The 23,260-nt window shown below is 34.9% G+C and overlaps 1 protein-coding gene across 1 annotated transcript in view; it reads left to right on the forward strand.

The window, feature by feature from the left end:
* Window positions 1–23,260, forward strand: part of PIK3CG (phosphatidylinositol-4,5-bisphosphate 3-kinase catalytic subunit gamma) — a 624,116-nt gene that overhangs the window by 381,054 nt on the left and 219,802 nt on the right. The window contains exon 9 of the mRNA XM_044088536.1: window positions 8,752–8,882. Coding sequence (XP_043944471.1) covers window positions 8,752–8,882 — 131 coding nt within the window. The remainder of the gene's footprint in view (window positions 1–8,751; window positions 8,883–23,260) is intronic.

A 23,260-nucleotide genomic window follows, 5' to 3' on the forward strand; every position in this document is an offset into this window, starting at 1 on the left:
TTGAGGTCTTTTTTTTTGGTAAAAGTAATGGTACAAGGCAAAAATAAAGATGTCACACAACACAGTCTTTAATCTCACACGAAAATAAAATAATATTAATACATAAAAAGAACTTCTTATATAATTTTATTAAAGGTTTTTTAGAGAAGCTAATAAATGAAATAAGACATTTTTTAGAGTTTAATAATGGAGGAGTACTGAGAGAGATCTTTCTTTGGAATTCTTTGAAAACATATTTAAATGGTAAAATTAAAAATTGGTATGTTTGTAAAAGAAGAGAAGAAAATGAGACAGAGAACTGAAAGAGCTACAAACTAAGATATTTTAAAGTTAAAAAATAAATCAAATGATACAGCTAATAATCACAACCTTATTCTGTAAATCCTCAAAATTTCAGTGGTTAGCATTGCCCCACAGCAAGAGGTTTCTCAGTTCGATCTGTCCTCCTGTCGCTGGGGTTTCCTCCGGTTGCTCGGTTTCCTCCCACATCCCAAAGACATGCTGCAGGTGGATTGGACACTCTAAATTGGCCCTAGGTGTGCGTGTGTGTGTGTGCCTCTGTGGGAGGTTGGGCGCCGGGCTGGCAACTCGACACCGTAAAACTCCACTGCCATTCAATGTGCGGACAGGTGATCTGCTGTGGCAACCCCTAACCGGGATAAAGCCGAAAGAAGAAGAAGAAGTCATTAAATCAAAGAAAATGAATAATTTAAATCATATTAAGGGGATATCATATACATTTGGAAGTGAAAATCAAAGTCACTAATTTAGTAGATATATTACAATGTTTTAAGGATCATTATGAGCAAATAAATAATAATAATAGTAATTTGATAAATAAACTAAAGAACAAAGAAATAGTATTGATAAACCTGAACTTTGTAAAGTATTGCCAGATAATAAAGATACAAAGTATTTAATGACATTAAATATATGTCAAGTGTACAACTATCTTGGAAGTTTTCACTTGTTTCGCCTATACTAAAACAGGATAAAGACCCTAAATTTTGTTCATTGTATCGACCTATTTCACTTCTAAATATAAATGTCAGTACTGACAAACAGATTAAATATTATTTTTGCAGGAATTATTAATAATGATCAAACAAAATGTATATTAAATAGAAGATTGTATGATAACATAATTAGACTTAATCTTTTAATAGATTTTGTGAAAAAAAGAACTTTCAATTATAAGTTTAGATTTGGACAAAGTGTTTGCTTCTGTTAATTTGAATTACTTGTTTAAAGTATTGAAGAATATAATTTTTCTGTAGAGTTTATAAATCTAATAAAATGCTGTATAACAATGTGTCTGCATTTATCAAAATAGGTTCTTTTTTGCATAAATCATTTAGAATCTTAAAGGGTACAAAACAAGGATGTCAGCTTTCACCATTGTTATTTGTATTATGTATAGAACCTTTTGTAAATCACATTAGATCTAATAAAGTATAAAAGGTTTTTCAATAAATGAGAATTACTCTTCCAAAATACAATTATTTGTGGATGATATATTACTAACTATTGGTAATACTAATTCATTGTTACAAAATGTTGATAAGCCATGGTATACTTTGAAGATATTTCTAGACTGAAATTTAATCATAGAAAACCAATGCATTGTTAATTAACAAAGATTTAAATTCAGATCTTAAAAATACAGTAATTTTAGTGGGTCTATATCATTTCATCAAAGTATATCTTTGACGAATATATTTTTGTTGACCCGTTTTGAGCAAAATACCTTTTCATCAAATGCTGTATATGTCAAATTATCTTTACTCAAATTGTTTTTGTTGGCTAACTTCAAATTATGTGATGTTTGACATCACTGAGGAAGTACGAAAACTAGAACCTTTTGAACGGTAAGTTTTATGATTAAAACATTAACTATGACCGTGTTAGTTTAATTTGTTTTTAAATATAGTATTCTATGTTTGTTTTATTTGAAATAATAGTCTTATTTAATTACAAAAAGTGGAACTCTTTAAGTGATACATTATATGGTCAAAATATTAAATGCGAGCTTCTTAATTTAATTTATTTTATGAAATATAATGTGTTCTTAATTACAGTATCCTATATTGGTTTTATTTAAAAAAAAATAGTCTTTTTTTAAATGACATGTAAACTGGTATATATAAAGGAAAGACGTTGAAGCTGATGAGAGCATAATACTTTCTACAATATTAAGCTATGGCTGAAACACCAGGTAATGAACCAGGAGTTATATGGAACCTGTACAGGAAAGTCGAATCACAAAGATGTAGAGAGATGCTACATATACATGGATATTTATATAACTTAGAGAAGAAAGTGAAATAATGGAAATATTGGTGTTTTTGTCTAAAAATGTCTGCTAGCTGTAAAGGTAGAGTAGTAACAAAGTATTAAAAAAGAGTGTTCCTGAGAATAAAGTGCTTCTCCAGAGCAAAAACAATACTAGTAAAAAACAGGAGAAGCAACAAACATGGGAATGGTGCAGAAGTAATTATTTAATAAGCGCTTTCACATCTTAATACTTCTTTAGATTATACAAATTTATTAAAATCAGTAGTCACTTAAATGCAAAATAACTCATTGAAAGCATCCAATCACACTACATATCTCATTATGACATCAATTCTAAGTAGAGATACTACTAATTCCATAAAGTCACAGAAGCATTTCCCTAAAGCACATTATGTATACAAAGACCTTCTTAAACATTAAACAAGTTATTCAGCATCTTACATAGAATGAAATAAAATAAAATATAAATATATATATATATATATATATATATATATATATATATATATATATATATATATATATATATGTGTGTGTGTGTGTGTGTGTGTGGGTCTACTACTGTAGAGAAAAATTACACTATTTTGAAATATGATAGTAGTGTCCCACTAACGTGAAAGTGCACTTCAATGAAAGCGCACTTTCGTGAAAGTTACTAGAACTAACAAAGGGTTAGGGCTTGGATAATGGATAGTGGATAGCTAGTAGGGCTATCCACTATCCTTAACCCAAACCCTAACCCTAAGGTCCGTGACTACCGCACCACAGTGCAGGAAATTGTATTTCTTGTGCTATGGTATGGTAGTCATGGACCTTAGGGTTAGGGCTTGGGTTAAGGATAGTGGGTAGCCCTACTTGCTATCCACTATCCTTAACCCAAGCCCTATCCCTAAGGTCCATCACTACAGCACCATAGTGCAGGAAATGTCCTGTTCGACTTAGCGACTTTCGCGAAAGTGCACTTTCGTTGAAGTGCACTTTCATGTTAGTGGGACACTACTATCATATTTCGAAATAGTATAATTTCAATCTACGGTAGTAGACCCATATAGATATATATATATATATATATATATATATATATATATATATATATATATATATATATATAGATAGATAGATATATTAGATAATAAAAAATGCATACAAATTATTCATTTATTCAGGCATCTATCAATTAAGAAGGGCTTCATGGATAGTCTCTCATTCAAGCCATAACACTTATCAGATTGTAGCCGAATAATTACTTTTATTTCTGATTTCTCTGGTGTATTCTTAATATTACCCAGATGTGGACCCCTAAAAATCAATTCTAAAACTATAAAATTAAACTTATGTGTCAACCCCTCACTAAAGACATGTCTTGCCAGAGCATTTGTCTCATCTTCTTTATTAATGGCATATATGTGTTCTCTAATTCATTCTTTTAAGGTTCGATTGGTTTCTCCTACGTAGAAGGCTGAACACTTTGTACAATATGCTAAGTATACTAGATTTCTGGTCCTACAATCTGCATAGTGTCAAAACTCATACATTTTCTTAGTAGTAGGAAACAAAGTGTGTAGATAATAGGGAGCAACTGTTGAAATCAGCTGTTTATAACTATGCTTCTGACCCCTCTGAAGTAGAGAGATATATGGCTTGCACTTTACTGAAAAAATGAGCAACTTCATCAAGAGATACTCCTGCAATTATAGGTGATGATGGGATAGCCATTACCTCAATGGAGAGTACCACCTCTTTACCTAGTAGATGATCATTGTTGCAGCAAGTAAATAGAGTTAGGTGTGTAAAAAATGTCAATAAATCAGTGCGAGACAGCAATCTAAGTAAAGTGTGTATGACTTGCTGTGAATTAAAAGATGGGCAATTTTTACAAAAATGTAAACTGGAGTCGCACAGTAACTTGCATGCACTAGTCTTTTCTACTAAAGAGAATTTAATGGATTCATGTGTATCTCCTATTTGTTTATGTTCAGCATATGCTTAACAAAAGGGAGGCTGTGTAGGCAATTATACACTATTCACTGGTTGGTGACATATAAATAATAATAAGTGCTTACCATTAGTGTAGTGCTTGATGACAAAAAAAATCATTCAAGGCTTACAACTTTATGTGGGAATGTACATTTGACTTGATTGCTATGTTTGAAGTAGAATGTAGTGTGAAGTAATTACTCTGTGATTTTGAATTTGCTGTTATTAAAAGCATTAATGTCGCCTTCACAGATGTAAGGGTTTTCTGTTTCACTTTTCTCAAAATGTGTGGCATAAACTTCAAGGATTACATTTGCTTCTTTATATGGCACAAATGTCCAGTTCCAGTTGTTTGTAAGTAATTGATAGCATTATCATTTTTACCAGAAACTGAAGTGCTGCCCGCATATTTTGAATTGATTAAAACTTTCCCTGTGGAATGTAAAGATCTGCTGCACTATTTCTCAGAGACATATACACTTGGACGTCCCCGTAAACAGTACATTCACAAATCTACCCCTTCAAGATTCCCTCCTATATTTCCTATAAGCTTTTGGAATGTGTCATGCTTAAATTTATTATGTTTACCAAGAATTAAAAATTATGTTGAAGGGTGGCATAGGAGAATATGCTGTCTTCTTGGTAGAAGAATATCTGACATTCCCAGTGTAGTGTCTGTTTTGATGAGAGAACAGAATCGAGTGAATGAACTATGCTTACAGGTTTTGACAGGCTGTCCTGGATCTCCAAAAAAGAGGAAAAATGTTGTAAGGCAGAGTCATTTGGAAAATATAATACAAAACAGAGCACAGTATAACACCCAATCTTTCTTGAAAGCAATATCTCTTACCTTAAAAGTGTAATACAGTAATGGTTTAAGGTTGTAAATACAGTACTATGATCATATTAGGAATCACTTGTACATTAATGGAAGATATGTCTCGACTGAGACTTAATATTTTATTCATTTACTTGTTTATAAATGTCTGTGTTTTGATTTACAAGTTAATGGTTATCACTCGTAAACAGAGAAAGCCTACAGCTAAACTAATATATTTCTTTGCTGAGTCACTGATGACTGGCAGTAGTACATAAATTACATTGGCGCAGTCCATGAATAAAATCAGAATTACTACAGAATCTTTTTGCATGGGCTTACTAGATGTTATTTTTTCATAAATTACGTTGGAGCAGTGCACAAATTAAATGAGAGTAGATGGTAACAGTTTTGTGTGTGCTTAATATATTTTATCATGTCATGAATTAATGCTGATTGCTGAAGTTTATTTTAAATCTATAAACAAAGAAATATTTTCATTGGAACAAACATTATGAGTGAATAATATACTAATGTTTTACTTGTCTTCAATGGACTAAACTTGTCTTATGAGTTGTCAGCGTTTGCTTGGCTTTATTTTAACTTTTTTTAAGAAATACATTCTTTTCTTGGGAACTGAGTTCTGCATTGAAACAATAATTTAATGTCATGAATACTGTATGAATATTTTATTAGTTGATGGTGAACACTCATTCTTCCTTTAAAAGTATATACACAGCATGCACTGCTTACCAAGTGTTGGCCAGCAAAAAATTATCAACTGAATGGAATTTGACAAATACAGTATTCAATAAAAAGTTATTTTGCTCAAGAAAGTTTGATGAAAATGTATTCGTTGAAGACAGACTTCAAGCAAATGATATAGACCCATTTTAGTTGTGATAATAATCAAATTAAATATTTGGGAGTCATTATAACTTCAAGTAGTAAAGAACTAGTTTTAGTAAATTATAGAAATATAATTAAGACAATTACACAATTAACTTCAAGATGGACTAAACTATTTTTACTATGGAAGATAGGCTTATGATAATAAAAATGATAATACTACCTAAAGTTTTGTTTTATATTCAATCTTTAATCTTATCCTCAAATAAAAACTTTAAGAAAATAAACTCAATGTCAATTATTTTTTTATGGTTCCCTAATGAATCTAGGATGTCATTAGAATGGCATATGAAAAATTGGGAAAAAGGTGGTATTAGTTTTCCTAATTTTGATTTGTTTATAAAATCAGCTTGTATTCAAAGTATACCTCGGATAAATAATTCATATGGTTCTAAATGGAAATTGATACAGGAAAAATATTACTAAGTAATAATAAATTATTAGTCAATCTTCGTGTGCAAATTGTATACAATATATTTTATTGGATCTTAAAGAACTGCTGTATGAGAAGTGAAAATAAAGGTTTCTCTTTACCATTGATTAACTACATTTTATCAACATGTAGGAGATATTTAAATAATACTTATAAAATTAAAGAAAAACATTTCTTATTATTTCCCATAGCATTCACTATTGATTAACAACTCATAATTTATTTGTTTATTTATTTGCATTTGATTACCAGGAAGGTCCACTGGGCCAGTGAAAGCCCATTTTCAGTGGAGGCCCAGGGAGAAAAGCTCCAGTTCTAAAAGTAGTTTTTAAACATACATTACAAATGAACATTTCAAAAAATGAAAGTTGATACAATAAAAAATACAAATGAGAGATGATACAATAACAAAAATAGTAGAGAATAAAATAAAAATTACATGAGAATTATGCATTGTAGATAAGAGTAATAGTAAATTTCAACAATGATTGAGGTCAAGTACAGGCCATGAGATCAATTAACCAATGCCGGCCAGGTCACATCTTTAATGTATATTACAGATTGTGAACTCCAGGGTAAGCATGCTGACCAAGAGTTGAATATAGTGAGGAAGGCGTAATGTGTATATAGCTGTTAGGGTAGAACTGCAGTTTAAGATATGGTGAAGGAGAAGTAGTTGTTTTATAGGATTCAGTAGGAAGACGAATAATTGTTATGGGGACTTAAAGATAGGTATAAAGGAACAGAAGTATGGTAAGTAATATCAGAAGAAAGGGTTGAGCAGTTACAGATCCAGTTAGAGAGGAGATGGTTTTGAAGGGCAGTTTTAAAATTGCTGGTGTTCTGTTGTAATCGGATGCTTGTAGGCAGTAATAATAATATAGGTAATATGTTATTTTAAAGAAAGTAGTTTATTTTGGCATCAGTTCAAAAGTGGTAATAAAATATATTCAGTAGAAAATGTATTAGCCAGATATAACTTAAGACAGAATAATTGGTTGAGTTTGGAAAGTTGCAAAGATTTTGTAAATGATAAAATAAAGGTGCCCTTAGATTCAGTTGTGAAAAATGTCCTAAAATTATTAGAATTTTTATTTAACATTAACAGTAATTTAAGTAACAATAGGTCATACTTATCAAAAAAATATAGGATGTTAAGAATAGATAGTTTCTTTGTAGAAATAAATTGTTGGGATTACTCTACAAGAATTAATAATGAGCTTACTGATGTGAATAAAACATTATTACTTAAATCAATAAGCAAAACTACATCTTCATTGTATTGGAAATTATTTACTTTGAAATATTTGCATATAACTTTTATAACCCCTCATAAGGTTGCAATAATAAAATATCTAATGTCAATTGTTAGAGATGTGGTGATAATATAGATGCAGATTGGTTACATATAATGTTGGAGAGTAAAATGGTATCTTCATTTTGGAGGGAGTTTAAAAGTTTTTTTCAAGTGCTGTGGTCAGATAAATGTAGAATAACAAATTCATTAATATTGTGTAATGCTCCAATTCCAGAAGTTATTCCAAAAATGCAAGTGTCTCTTTTATGGTCAATTTTACTGATCGCAAGGAAAGTTATTACATTAAATTGGAAATGTAAGAATATCATATTATTCTTTGAATTTATATATTTAGCTAAAAATGTATGCAAAAAAGAATTATTGACCATTAAAATGAGAACAACAAATATTATGCATCACTATATTGCCTGGAAAAAAGTGAGTGATTTACTTGAAAATACTAATGCTATAAGAATTAATTTAAATCAAAATCTTTGATATGGTCAGTTGTAAAGAGTTTTTATTTAATATGTATTAATAATTTGTTTGTATTGATATATTGTGATTGTTGAAAAATCTTGGATAAAAAGTTTTTACAAAAAAAAAATTGAATGCATTTGTTTTTCAATGGTCTACCACAATCTTATCTGTATGGTGCGATATATCTTATTCATTATTCATTATTTTTTTCCTCTGTGCTTGACAGTTGTTGCACATTAAACTGTACTTCATCTTCTATTGTATTGCACTTTAGTATATGATTAAGGAACAGAAGTAGACACAAATATAAGTACTTCACAATAGCCAGCCCTAAAGAGTGTCTACATAAAGGCAGAGGCATTTGAGGCTTTTTTCTTAAGGTGCCTCATTGGTGTCAGGAATACCTGGACACCTGCATATGATGTTCAGTGCCTCCACCCTTAATCAAGTTAAACTAAATTATTGGCTTATTTTTATAATAAAATGTAAAGTTCATTGTTAAAGGTAAATACGTTTTTTTCTGTGTTATTGTCACTTTTACAGGAATGATTGAAATAGTAAAGGATGCAACAACCATAGCTAAAATTCAGCAAAGCACTGTTGGTAATACTGGCGCATTTAAAGATGAAATCCTGAATCAGTGGCTCAAAGACAAATGTGCAATTGAGGAGAAGGTAAGTCCAAGGCCATGGAATGGTTTGACAAAATGCTTATTGTGTTTTCTTTAGTTGAGATGGTTAAACTCCCTTTTTTTGCATGTAAAATGTTTAAGGTGTAAAATCTAGAGAAGTAGTCTAGACTAGTTTACCCACAAAGAGTGTCTTCATCTAAATTGCAAGACAGGTGGTGAAAGAGACTAAATGATAGTACATCATTCTGGATATCCTATCACAATATCAGTAATTCAGCAGTGCTGGCCACCATTAAAACTTTACTTACCTTCCACATAGTAGCAATTACTAATTGTGTCTGTAACTATAGAAAAAGCAGATAAATATAAGGTATCAGCAGAACAGGGAGAATGCAAACATTATCACTAACCCAGTAATCCGTTTCTCCACAGGTATTTCTTAAGTTCATAATAAAAACATTCTGGTTTGCTCAGCACTTTAAGTGAATTTGTTAGGATCTCAGTAACAAACTTTCTTAGCATTGGTTTTAGCAAATGTGTTGCTATATTTCCTGTTTAACACAGACAAACAGTATGCTGTATGTTAAGTTCAACAGAGTGTTCCTATGTTTCCTCCTCCAATTGGGTATCAGGCCTTGTGAGATTACCACTTGTTTTTTGTTGCTTTTTTCACTGGCTAGTCTAAAGGTAGGTTTACATCTGAGGATTCTGCCAGAAACTCATGAACAAGATAACAGGTATGTCCCTGTGGCACCAACTGGTATTCTAGTAACTGGCTGCAGTCTAAGCATATCACTGACACTCCAGCTGACAACTTCTACAGCAAGACATAAACTTCTGGAGTCAAGCATGTTCATTTTGGCTTTCTGTAACAGCTGCTCGAAGGGTGAATTGCATAGGTAAGGTTTCCATATTCTTCTTTTGATTTAGAGTAAGAATTTCTTTATTAATAGCTAGTGATTTCTTGAGCCAAAAGTCTGCCAGGTGGTTAAGTTGTCAGGTGTAAAACAATTTGGGCTCAGAGTTGCTCTTTCAGAAGTCAAGTTAATGCTCTGCAGCACAAACCAATGTACAATGCTGCATGTTTTGTTGTATCTTTCGGCTTTTTCTGGTTAGGGGTCGCCACAGCGGAACTCCGGTCCGCTAATGATTGGCAGTAGATTTTTACGTACTGAGTTGCCAGCCCTGATGTACAACCTTCAACAAAGGTACACCTTTTCACGCATGTCTCCATACAGAAGACGCTTTAGCTGAGAATCGAACAGGACAACGTCTTAATGTGAGGCGACAACGCTACCGCAGCACCACCACCACCGCAGATACATAGTCATATTGTTTCTGAGTACTATAGTGCAGTTTCTCACCCTAACATTCTACTTGAAGAGAATCAAACTCTGCAATTTATGAAATAAAGAGCTACAAATATAGTCTAAAGTTAACTGTTACAATAGCCTAAACACAATGCCTTTTTTTACAGTGATGCCAGAAAAAGAACTGCTGTTTATACAGTATTATAGTAATTATTTATTCAGAGTCAAGAAAGAGTTAATTCTTGTGTGAATATTACTTTCTGGTTCAGACAATAGGAAAGAGATTGAAACTGGCCACCATGTGCCCCTTCTTAAGTGCAGTCTTCATTCCATCATTTTAGCTTTGAATTAAACTTTCAACATACCCAGAAAAGATTGTTATTTATTTGTTTAGGCATTCCCTTTGTAACTTAATAAGCATATTGATCTGAAAACATTGCTTTCTGGAGGCATGACCAGGTTTTGATAACAGTTCCAAAATCACATTTTTCTGCCACATCTTCACTGCAGTAATATATCGTAAGCTGATCAAAATTTTATATCATATCTATAAAAACAAAAATATCAGAAGAAGTATTGCTTTGCACCTCCTGCAAACACTCATATTATTTTTACACAGCTAACACTTATAGGACACTCTTTTACAGTCAATTAAAAAAAAAATTATAAAATACTTGTATAACGTTTTCTAGTCTAATAGTGGAGTACTGCACTACTACCCACATTGACATTTAGAATGGCCATATCTAAAAATAATATCCATATCCTAGCCACTGCATCACATTATATTGCATTTTCCACAGACTGACTACACCGACTGTCATGTTCTGTCTTCTGCTGCTGTGGCTTTTGCTGCACCTAACTATGGATGATATTCAGACACATTGCGGACCATCTCCTGTCTTTTCCACTACTCACATTTTCTCCCCTTGATACCCAGAACTAACTACATCTAATGGTATGAAGCCTGTTCATACAGACAACAACTCAATAAAGTAGATAAAACCCAAAATCATGTTTCTTTTTACAGCACCAGTGAAATGGTGCCAAAACCTTCCATCCACAGTTTTAAATTCACCTTAGTGGTTACTATAACCACAGATGTGATAGAAAGAGAAATGCAGAGCTACAGTGATATATGATGCCAGTTTTTTGTAAGATCCTTCCTCCTTTTGGAGCAGAAAAAAGATTGTCTCATGGAGGGTTGGTGTCTCCAAACAAACTTGTTATGAGGTCCAACTAGTTTAACACTCCCACACAAGGTATTTCACCAACATAACTTGATTGGATGGACTCTGTTGTCCACAAAACAAAATCCTTTCAATATGATATTTTAATGCTGAAAACTGCAGTAAAATGGCAATTTTGATCTTTTCATAGATTAAGGATAAACACCAACTTATCTCCATTTTCTGCACGTCTTAAGACATTAGGGGATGTTTGCTTATGGATGATACTGTTGGACTGTTTTTATGTTATTTAGATTTTTAGCTCTGAGTTCTTCCAAGTGTTATATTTCCTACATTTTTTATTTAGACTTTTAACATTCATTGTATGAATTTGGTTAAAAACTGAATGTTTTCAGCAGAATGGAGTGTTTGGTATTCAGTGTTCCTGCTTTTATATATCTCATTGTGGTTTATTACATTATAGTAGAAGATGCACTCTACAGACATTGAAACTGAACATTTTCGTGGATCACATGTATGATGTTCAGCATTCCTAGTTTTCTACAGCTTGATAGAGATGGTTGCATTGTAACAGAAATATGCCAGTTTGGAACTTGTGAATAGCTGGCTGCTTTGGAGTACTTTTCAGCTCATAGTATTTCATCATGGTTTACTATACCAGCATGTCTTAATGGGTGTCGGCATATGTTTTCAAGCTATACTTTGCAGACATTGAATTTGAACTTCATCATGGATCGCTATGCTAGAGTTTCCTAACAGAAGTTGGAGTTTGTTTTCAGGTCATAGCTGAGAGGTTGAACTTGAACTTCTCTTCAAATATCATTTGTAAGTTTGCCTGGAATCTGTGGTACTTTTGTTTGTTTTGAGTGTCAATTAGTTTGCAATATTTCATCATGATTTACAACTGACACTTGCATCCTTTGCATTAGTGCAGTTTTGGTGATGAACATGTTTTTAACATATTTTAATTTACTTGAGTATATTGTAGTGAATTTTCAGCACTTTCATTTTGGTACTTTATTTAGTTCCTTATATTGTCCTTACTTTTCTTATAATATTTATTTATTTATACTTGGATAATTCTACATAAATTACAATATGTATTTTTTCATTTGTTATTATTGCATACAATTTCTGCACTTCTTTGTTGTAAAAGTGCTAAGTTGATAAGCACTATGATAAAACTGAAGTTGAAGTTGATTCTTCCAAAAAGAAATCACCTAAGCAAGTAGCTCTGCTCATAAAGTTGATTATTTTTTGCAAAGAGCCCATGCAAGTAAATAAGTTGTCATGGCTATGAAGTGAAGCCATTCATTGCTTTTATATGCATATCTTGAATTCTTTTCATCATACCAAGCTTCTAGTGAGCCAAATGACCCAGTAAAGATAGGGCTTTATTCCAAATACATGAAACTGAATCTTGCATTTCCTGTTCTTATGAATACAACTAATCAATTTCTGACCTGGTCATGTGGTCATGACACCTGATGGCAAGAATAACTGATTAAATCTGACACAGAAGTCTTTAACTTTCTGTCAATCTCAGTGGTTTAGATATTGAAAACCATTACTTTATAGTCTGCCCTAGTCTCTCCCACTTTGTTTCTTTATTCTGATTTTCTTTGCTCAGATTTCTGACTGATTTTTATTTCAAATTCTGTATGTTATATTCTTGAAAATGATATTTATTCTTTTAGCACTTATAGTGCATGCAGATAACACAAGTCATGACTTTGCTGTATCATTATGCTTTCTTTACTGTTGTAGATTTGTATCATGCATTCTACATACTTCATGGAAATGTTTTCTTTTTTCACAGCTTCTTCACAATTGCCCAATCACAGAACATTTTCTTTTGTTATAGCTACACCTCCCTTTGTGTAGATTTGAACAAAAATGTATTTCCATGCTTTTCATATCCCTCATTACTCTCATAACTAATTTTTACAGCATTTTTTTTCTTAAGTTTCTTTTCTCACATGCAGTTCCACATACTTTAAATTCCCCAGTAAGATTCTTTAACTGATGTAAAATAAGTCAGCTCACTCTATGGACAGTACTAATTTTAACTAGCTCATTCACACATAGAAGCTGTGGGCTGTCACACCTGTAGTAGCCTACACATATTCTTAGATGCCTGGGCATTTCTGAAACAGTTAACTTATTCCTTCCAGTACAGCTCTTTTGAGAGTGTACTTTTAACTCCCAGAGGGAGTTTCTTGAGCCTTTTAAAAATGAGTTATCACCTTACAGTTCAAATAAATATTCATATCTCTGGAACTATAAATGTTACTAGAAAACTGTAAATGGCAAACTATTCAGGAAAATGTAATCTTTACATTAGTGGAATTCATTCAGTCTGATGCTTTAAACTGGATTTTATAAGCCGAAATAAAGGCAGTGAATATTAATTTTGTAATGTTGTATAAATAGTGTACAATATCTCAGTAACTATTCTAGCAAGACACATACTGCCAGCAGGATTTTCTTCATACAGCTATGACTTTTCATAAGAGGTTATGCGGTTCTGTCTGTGTTACCTGAATGTTGAGATATTTATAGAAATATGAAAATTATTACAATACAAATAGACAGTATACAAATAATATTCAATATCTCTTTAGCTGCATTAGACAGATGTCAAATATCAGTATAATTGTGTTTGCCATTATGTATGTCTCAAGATAAAATATTCTGATATTTTGTATGTAGCATGGTTTTGGAATTATTAATGCAAATCTGAAATAGCAACATTTGACATCTAAAGGCATCAGTAGGAGATAACTGCAGAAACACCTGGATATGCTCTCAGATGTAATAACTTAAAATGCAAAAGCCAAAAATATGCCCCTTTGTTTCTAGACACCTCTAAAGATCTCCCTCAAAACAATCGCAACACTGTTTCAGCCTTCTTTTACTCAAAAGAATCCAATCACCAAATGCTAAACGATAATGCCATTTCACTGCAACTAACATATAACTTCTAAGTCACCCTCAACTATATATATATATATATATATATATATATATATATATATATATATATATATATATATATATCATAACTTGCACAAGCATCCTACATCAGATACTTATATCCCCTCTGTTCTCTTCTGTTTCCATAGCATTAATTTCACTATGTAACATAATTGCTTTTTTCCAGCATATCCGATTCAACTTTCTTCTCATTTACAAACATTGTGTTTCCTCTCACCATCTCCACATATTACAAACTGCTTCTACATTCAAATCCCTGTACCATACTCCATTCATCATAAATAAGAACATGTATCTTTTTCTGCTTTACAGACATCCATTACTATTCACTTTTCTGTTAAACACACATATCCATTCATGAACTGTACTAATAAACCCCAAATCTCAACAAAAGTATTATATCTATCATACTACATACTCTACCACAGATTTGCTGATCCACACAAAAGGACCTTGACAATACCTAAATCTGTCTACAAAGTCATCCCAATAGTATTCATACTATACTTATGGCAACATTAAATCAAATCCAGGTTCCCCTTCACCTAGATAGTGGTTCAAAACAGATGGCCCGTCTATTTAACACTTCTTACCAGACTATAACTATTGCCTTGATATAAAAAAGAGGCAGCACATTAGTTCTCCACAAGTCAAACCTGAACACAGACATCATTGCACAAGGAAACTTTACCAAAGACTCTTCTCCCAAGGGGATTCTAATCAGACTACACAGAACTAACAAGATCCCACATCACATTGTTGTACCATATCTAACATCTCTATTTTCAATTACTAAATTTCACTTGCCATAAATATGAAGGGGATCCAGTATCTGTCTGCCTGGGATGACATGCTGGACAAGCCACGCTGCACGGCTTGCACCTGTCACCCCTGGGATTCAGGATATTGGCAAAGGCTCTTGCCACCCCCATAGTTCCTTTTTTAGGCAAGGCTCAAATTCTAAACCTACCACCCTAGAACACAAAAAGGAAAAACTAAGGGTAATGCTGCTCAATGCCAGAAGTCTAAATCTCAAAATGCACTTTTCGAGGCCCTTCTCAGTATGGAGAACATCGATGTCTGTGCTGTGACAGAAACCTGGTTCAAGGCTCCTGAGAGCACCCCAGCTATCAGGTTTTACCTCATATCACCGCCCCAAAATCCGACAATACCAAGAAAGGTGGGGGTATCCATATTCATCAAGGACACCCACACCTCAAGACTGGTGGCAACGCACCATGCATCGGAGACCATCCAGGTGCAATTAACCATAGGCAAGACTGCTCTGCAAATTGTAGCATGTTACAGGCCACCCTCACAAACTCAGGAAACTCACATGGCCTTCCTGAAAACACTAGAGGGGATAAATGTATCACCAAACACCATCATACTAGGTGACTTCAATTACCCTAATATAGACTGGGAACACTACTCAAGCCCAAACACCCTAGCCCAAAAGTTCCTGGAATTCATAAACTCAAATGCCATGGAACAACTAGTCACCATCCCCACAAGAGGAGATAACATACTTGATCTCATCATCACGAACATGGGAGCACAATGTTCAACTCACTGGTGAGATCAGATCACAAACTAATCTCGCTGGAGGTCCTCATCCCACCCCACCTGAAATAAAAAGACCACAGTAAAGAACTTCTCAAAGCGACTTCACACTTCTAAAGACTAGTGTGGTCTCCTTTCAGGCCCCCGAGCCGGCGGAAAATACTCAAGCCGCTGAATCACTTACAAACGCCTTCTACCAGCACCTGCAGGACTGCATGGATAAGGCAATCCCAAGCAAAATAAAGACTCTTTGTACCAAAGGCAAGCGTCCAGTCTGGTGGACCCCAGCCATAAACAAACTCTACAACAAAAGGAGGAAGCTACTACAAGATAGAGCAAAATCCTTAAAAGGTAAGACACCCTTGATCACTATAAGTAAAAAACTAAGAGCTCTCATAAAATCATCCAAAGCAAATTTCGAGAGAAAAATAGCTAAAGACTCAAAAGACAATCATAAGGCCTTCTTTAGCTATGTTAGAAACCTAGGAGGAAACTCCCAGATATGCTCAGAACTAGTTCAAAATGATGTGAAGATTACTGATCCTACAGACATTGCCAACATACTGGCTGACAGGTTCAGTGCAAACCCCCTCCCCAAAGGAGAGATATCTATACCAAATGAGTGCAGCCCCCAAACATCTCCAAGCCCAAGTGAGAACTGCTCTCCAAAGCAAAACACAGCATCCATGGGACCCGATGGTGTCCCCAGCTGTGTGCTCCACGAACTCAATGAGGAATTAAACCCACAGCTACAGCTGTTTAATCAAAGTCTTACCTCTGGATACGGCTCACTGCAACTGTGGTCCCACTTCACAAAGGCGGTGCCTCCACAGACCCTGAATTACCGCCCATTAGCTTGACAAGCCTTATCTGCAAAGCCATGGAGAGGATCATAATGGACCTCATAAATAAAGACATAGGGAATTTGCAGACTTTGGATCCAACCCAGTTTGGCTTTGTCAAAGGCAGATCATGCCTTTTAAACTTGGTTGACTTTTGAAACAGTCACCAAAGCCATTGATGAGGAAAGGCAGTCCATACAGCCTACCTCGATCTGGCTAAGGCCTTGATACAATACCCTATCATTGAAAAACTCATCAGCTTAAATGTTAACCCATACATCACAAGATGGGTTGCAAACTGGCTGAGTGACAGAACCCACAGGGTCAGAGTTGCTGGCGCCATGTCAGACTCAAAGCCTGTCACAAGTGGTGTCCCACAGGGCTCAGTCCTGGGCCCACTCTTGTTTGGCATCTACTTTCCAAGTACAAGCAAACACAGGAGGGTTATGGACAAAGTTTGCAGATGACTGCAAACTATAGTAGAAAACACATCTGACACAGATATCCTTCAGAAGGGTCTCACAGAAATGGATAACTGGTGCCAGAGCCACGGCCTAAAGTTAAATGCCAAAAATGCATAGTCATACCCTTCGGGAAAAACAAGGTTACCCTAGCTACCAAATAGGTGGCAATCCACTGAGCACAGAAGAAGTTATCAGGGACCTGGGGACCCAGGTTGATAGTAGTCTGTCATTCGACACCCATGTAGCTAAAGTAGTTAGGCAGTCCTTCTACATTGCCCACCTTATCATGAAGGGATTCTCATCTAGATCAAGGGAGGTCATAGTCTCCCTTTACTCATCACTCATCAGACCAATGATTGAGTACAATGCCCCATTCGGAATGTATCTGACCCGACACTTGGAGGGGCTGGGGAGGACACAAAAGTTCCTCACCAGAGGGATAAAGGGTCCAAAAATCTGTCCTATGCTGCCCGACTGAAAGAACTCCAGCTCTATTCAGTCGCTTGCTCAGAGGTGACCTTTGCCTAACATACAAGGCCATGTCAAACCCAGATTTGATGAATATGCTTCACCTCAAAAATCTAGATCCATCAGAGCCACAAGGCGACTTAAACCTCGACACGGCTATTAATAGGACGTGCTGGAGGGATAGATTCATCACCCAAAGACTCCTATGCTGTGGAACAAAATCGGTACATGTGAGGCAGAGCACTGGCCTTGTTCAAGAGAAATCTTGACCAATGGATGGGAGATCGCAGATATACCCCAGGAATTACCTCAGTGTCACTGCTCGACAGAGGCACAGCAAAATAATGGGTATAGTTCTCCATACTAAAGGCGATGGGCTAGGCTTATAAATGCCCTCGGGCAGATAGCCTAGTATGAACCTATGAACCTATGAACCTATTTCACCATTAATAGCAATCATAATTTACTTCATCTTATCAATCTTGGATCTTGTTATTTTACCAAACTTATCCACTGCCTGGAAGGACATCTCAATATCCTTTCCAGATATCGTTTTCAGGGTCAGTCATACAATTCAATATATCACTAACAAGCAAATTAAATCTTTATTTCTTCTTGATCTGCCATGTACCTACTTAAATATGATTTTTTTTTATCATGGCTACCAAAGGTTCTAAATAAAAAGCAAACAAGAGTGAGGAAATAGAACACACCTACCTTGTTCCCCTTAACAGCACAAAGGGTCATGTCATTCCTATATGCATCTTAATTCCGTTTCTAGATACCTTAGAAAATCCCCATACCAAGTCAATATGCTCACTTGGGAATCCAACCTCCTTGAGCACTAACATCAAGCAAAAAGCCACTCCATTCTGTTGAAGACCTTCTCCGTGTCCATATTTAGTATCATATATGGCCTTCTCTGCTCTTGTGCTACATTTCATCATCATCTCTGTTTTTAGTATATTATCAAAAGTTTAATTTCCACTGCGGTGGTGGTGGTGCTGCAGTAGCGTTGTCACCTCACAGTTAGACATTGCCCGTTCAATTCTCAGTTAGAGCGTCTTCTGTGTGGCGACATGCATGAATGGGCATTCCGTCATTGAAGGTTGTGCGTTAGGCCCGGCAAGCCAGTACGTAAAAATCTACTGCCAATCATTAGCGGACTGGAGTTTCTGCTGTGGCGACCCCTAACCAGGAAAAGCTGAAAGACACAAACAAACATCAAAAGTTTGATTTCCTCCCACAAATCCATATTGGTAATATTCTATTAACTGAGGTGCTAAAGTAGCTCTATGTCTCTTTAAAAGCGGTCAGCTTACTTGATTACATCATTGTGTTTAAATCTTATGTAGCTATTCATAACACTTTCAAAATATTTCTCCTATCATCAGTGGGTCACTAATATAAATATGTCCCATCTTCTTTCTTCAAAAGTTTTAACTCACTACAGATATTTCTGAAAGTCTTATAATCAATGTTTTTAGTATTCAGAGGAGTCATCTAAGTATTTATCTTTCAGTAGCTGTGGTAAAAACTGATTTTTTTTTATCCAAAGCAGTGTTAAACCATTTAAAAGTATGCATTGTATCACATCAAGGCTAAATGAGAGTTCATTGTCACTGATAGGGATTGACATTTGGCTCTCAGTTATGCACGGTTTACAACATCTTACAATTGTAATGAAAAGTGATAGATAAATTAAGAAATCATTTTATTTAAATGTGGCTTAATGATTAATTTTAGGTTACTTGTGGGATGTAATATAGAATTTCTATGAATACATAGACTTCATATACTGTATTAATTTATTTTTTGACTACTGTTTAATCCAGTTAAGCTAATTGTCCAATAGGTGGCAGTAAGGCCTCACATTTCAGTAGTAAATTTACCATGTGACATTACCCTTGTACTTTGCTTACCAATATTTTTGTCAAGTGGTTCTTAATTCTTCAGTGCATCCAGATACATGTACATCTAATTATTTTATTTAATTTTATTTATCTGAAGTTTTGAAAATACATTTTTGGATAGTTCAGCTTTGTATAATGTGGTAGGGGAAGAATGTATTTAAATGTTGCTTAATACTATTTGCTGATGTATAATGACAAAGCTTGTGGGCTAAACAAATTTTGTTTTTCACATTAATGGTACTACAGTAAATTTTGTTTCTTGCTCTGTGTGATGGCGAGTTTTTTTTTTTTTTTTTGTTGGACTTATCTTTGAACATCAGAACAGTGTTGGGATACATCACACTATTTCATTTGTCTTGACTCTGCTCCCCATGGTGTATTATAGCAGGTATTAGGTAATACTGAGGTTCTTAGGGAATTGGAGTTGATTCTAGCTATTTTAACAATGGATATGTGCTATGTGGATTGCTTTTTGTCCACAAAGGTACTAACTAATCTATCACAAGTTTTACTAGTGGAGTAACTTGGCACGTTCCAGCATGGCAATTTACAAAATATTCTAAAAGCTATTTGAAATTGAAGGTACCTGGTTGCTTATGTGTCACTGAATATGGCTTCTTAAAGACTACAGGTTTTATACACTCAGAGGTAGGTGGAACTGACAAACCTTTATTGAATCAGTGATGCCAGATAAAACATGTAGCATCTCTAAGGGCTGTAAAGGTTTAAATTGTCCAATATGAACAAGACTGAAGCTATAAATAAGGGACTTAATGGCTGTTCCAAAAGGTTGCAACAGCTATTATATTATATTAGGTCCTCTGTTAAATTATTGAACTATAAACCATTTTTACAAAAATTAAATGTTGATGTTCACAGGTTCATAGATATGTGCTAGGCTAATGACCATAAGGGTCTTTTTAAGCCTAGCCATGTATCTCGAATCTCTTAGAAGTTCTGATACCCTTGATAAGTTTAAGCAGGGGCTAAGGAGATGAAATATTTACAAGAAGGGGACTGGGAGGTGAACCATTTACAGGCTGCCTGTGTCCATGAGAGACATAGGTGTCAAACCAGGAATGAATTTCCTGCTCCCCATCCAATTGTCCAAGTTATACTTGAATTGGGTTAGGGAGGAACTCTGCTTCACATGGATGGAAAGCCTGTTCCTGAGAAGAGGTAGTCACTGGGATACACACCTGTCTCTTCAGCAGGTCCTATTTATAAATGTTACAGGCAAGGTTTAAGTCTTTAAAATTGGTAATTCTGGTGCTGTTTAAAATTTAAGGTAATTTAAGACAAATGTGTAATAGTTTGAGAGGGGACATTAAGGACTGTCAAAGGGGCATCAGAATTTAATTGGTGCAAACCTAAGAAAAATGTGAGTTTTATCTTGCGTGACTCTACACCTATTTTTATTCTGGAAAATGTAAGAAAAATGGACAACATTGGAAATCCATTCTGCAACCCTTTGATTCATTTTTTCAGATTCACATAGAAAGGAGTTCATCTCTAAAAGATGCTGATTGACTATGTTTCAGATGAGAGTGATGAGAGGCAATTAGCTAAATTGTTTAATAGTGTGCTGTCCTACATCTCTGAAAATGATGCAACCTTTTTGAGGGAGGCAAATGTAAGAGACAAGTCAGGAGGAAACTCTGCTATAAAAAAGGACTCCAGTCCATTAGCATGCTAAAATGTGAATTATTTAAGCAATAACCCATGCCTGGGTGTGGGTAATGCTGGATTTACCCACAGTTGGTGTGGTTTGGTTACGAGGGCGAAGCCCAAGTGGCCAAACAAAGACAACCGTGGGTAAATCCAGCATTACCCACACCTAGAAGTGAGTTATTTCTATTATACAATGACATTATTTAAGAAACAAAATACTTACTTTTCTTAAATAATGGCATTGTATAATGCCTCCGTGCTGCCCTTCCGCAGCTGTCTGGTATTCTGCAGCAGTTCTGATGTACTGCGCATGCGCACACTTACGCAGTACATCAGAGCTGTGGGTGGAAGCAACGGAAAAAGCAAGATCTCCTTTGCTTTTTACAAACTGTCTCGCTATGTTAAAGGAGTTTAACATAGCAAGACAGCTTTAAAAAAAGCAACAGAGAATCTCAGTTGCTTTTTTTAAAGCTGTCTTGCTATGTTAAACTCCTTTAACATAGCGAGACAGTTTCTAAACAAAAAAAGACATACTGATGGAAAAAGTCCGGGTGACCGGACCTTTTTCCATTAATATAAGTCTGATTTATGGGTCTTCTTTAATTAAATGAAAGCGGAATCCGTCTAATATGAATCCGTCGACACATAAACAGCGAAATGCGATAACATCGAACACGCAAAACCGCAAAATTTAAACATCGAAACCGCAATAGTCGGCCAACCGCACCGCCCGTAACATACTGCCTACGCAAGCACAGCAACAAAAAACACATGCATACACTAACCAAAACCCTACTACTAACCCTAAATTAAAGCACCAAAACCCCATGTGTAACCCTACACTAAACCCCACATACACAACCAACTATGCACTACCCTTAACCCCTCTCTAACCCTAAGGTCCGTAACTACCGCACACTTACCCTACGGAACTATACCTACACAAAGTAAATATTCCACACACATACACTTAACAAAACCCTACACTAAACCTTACATACATTACCTATCTATGCACTTACCTTAACCCGCACCCTAACCCTAAGGTCTGTAACTATCGTGCACTTACCTTAAGGAACTATACCACAGATGGGCCAACTATGACAATTTGACATTTCCGATTTCGCTATTTAATGCGTTCGACATTTCTGCGTTTCACTGTTTACTTGTCGACGGATTCGTATTCGACGGATTCCACTTTCGTTTAATTAAAGTAAACCCCTGATTTACAATGTGCATGCTGACCAATCAGCGTGCACATATTGAAATATTAATGGGGGGTCATTGTATAATATGATATAAGTGGTCTGATGTTTAATATGTAAAACTATGTTTTAAATTAATCTGAAAAAAAAAACAACTGATAAACGAATTTACTTTATTTCCAGTGGATTTATTTCACAATTTGACATGGCTAATCATCTAAAAAGCTGTTGTAGGATCTTTAACTGAAATTAAGGCTTCATGACAAAAAGTATACACCTCCACCTTTCAAGCCACCTATCATCCTGAGCATGAGCCTTTTAACAGGTTGTTATGAAAGTCTAGCTTTTTGAAACCTAATCTGTTTTAGGCATTTTGGGTATAGTCTGAATATATCAGAGTGTTAAGCCTTGCATAAACTTAGTAATGACAAGAATATGGTAGTCTCACAAGCAGATAAGCATAGTGATACAGGATAAATTTATCTATGAGGGGGATGCTCTTGAGCAAGTGACTGATTCCACTTTTTATAATGTTACCTTCAGAACTCACTATAAGATTTAAAGAACAAACAGATTAAGCCTTGAGTACTGGGTTACACATAATGTAAGTTCTCAGGGACTGAAGAATGAAGTACTGGTCAAAAAGCCTTAGCCTCAGATTTTTACCTATTGCCAAAAGTTCACAAATCTAAGCAGAAACCCCCTGGTCAACATATAAAGTCAGGTAGGATTCACTTACAGAACCCATGTCTGAACTTTTTGAGGCACACCTTAATCCACTCTGTAGTTTGGTAAACC

Source organism: Protopterus annectens, chromosome 11.part0 (genome assembly GCF_019279795.1).
Source record: "Protopterus annectens isolate FY-2018-M chromosome 11.part0, PAN1.0, whole genome shotgun sequence".
Lineage (NCBI taxonomy): Eukaryota > Metazoa > Chordata > Ceratodontiformes > Protopteridae > Protopterus > Protopterus annectens.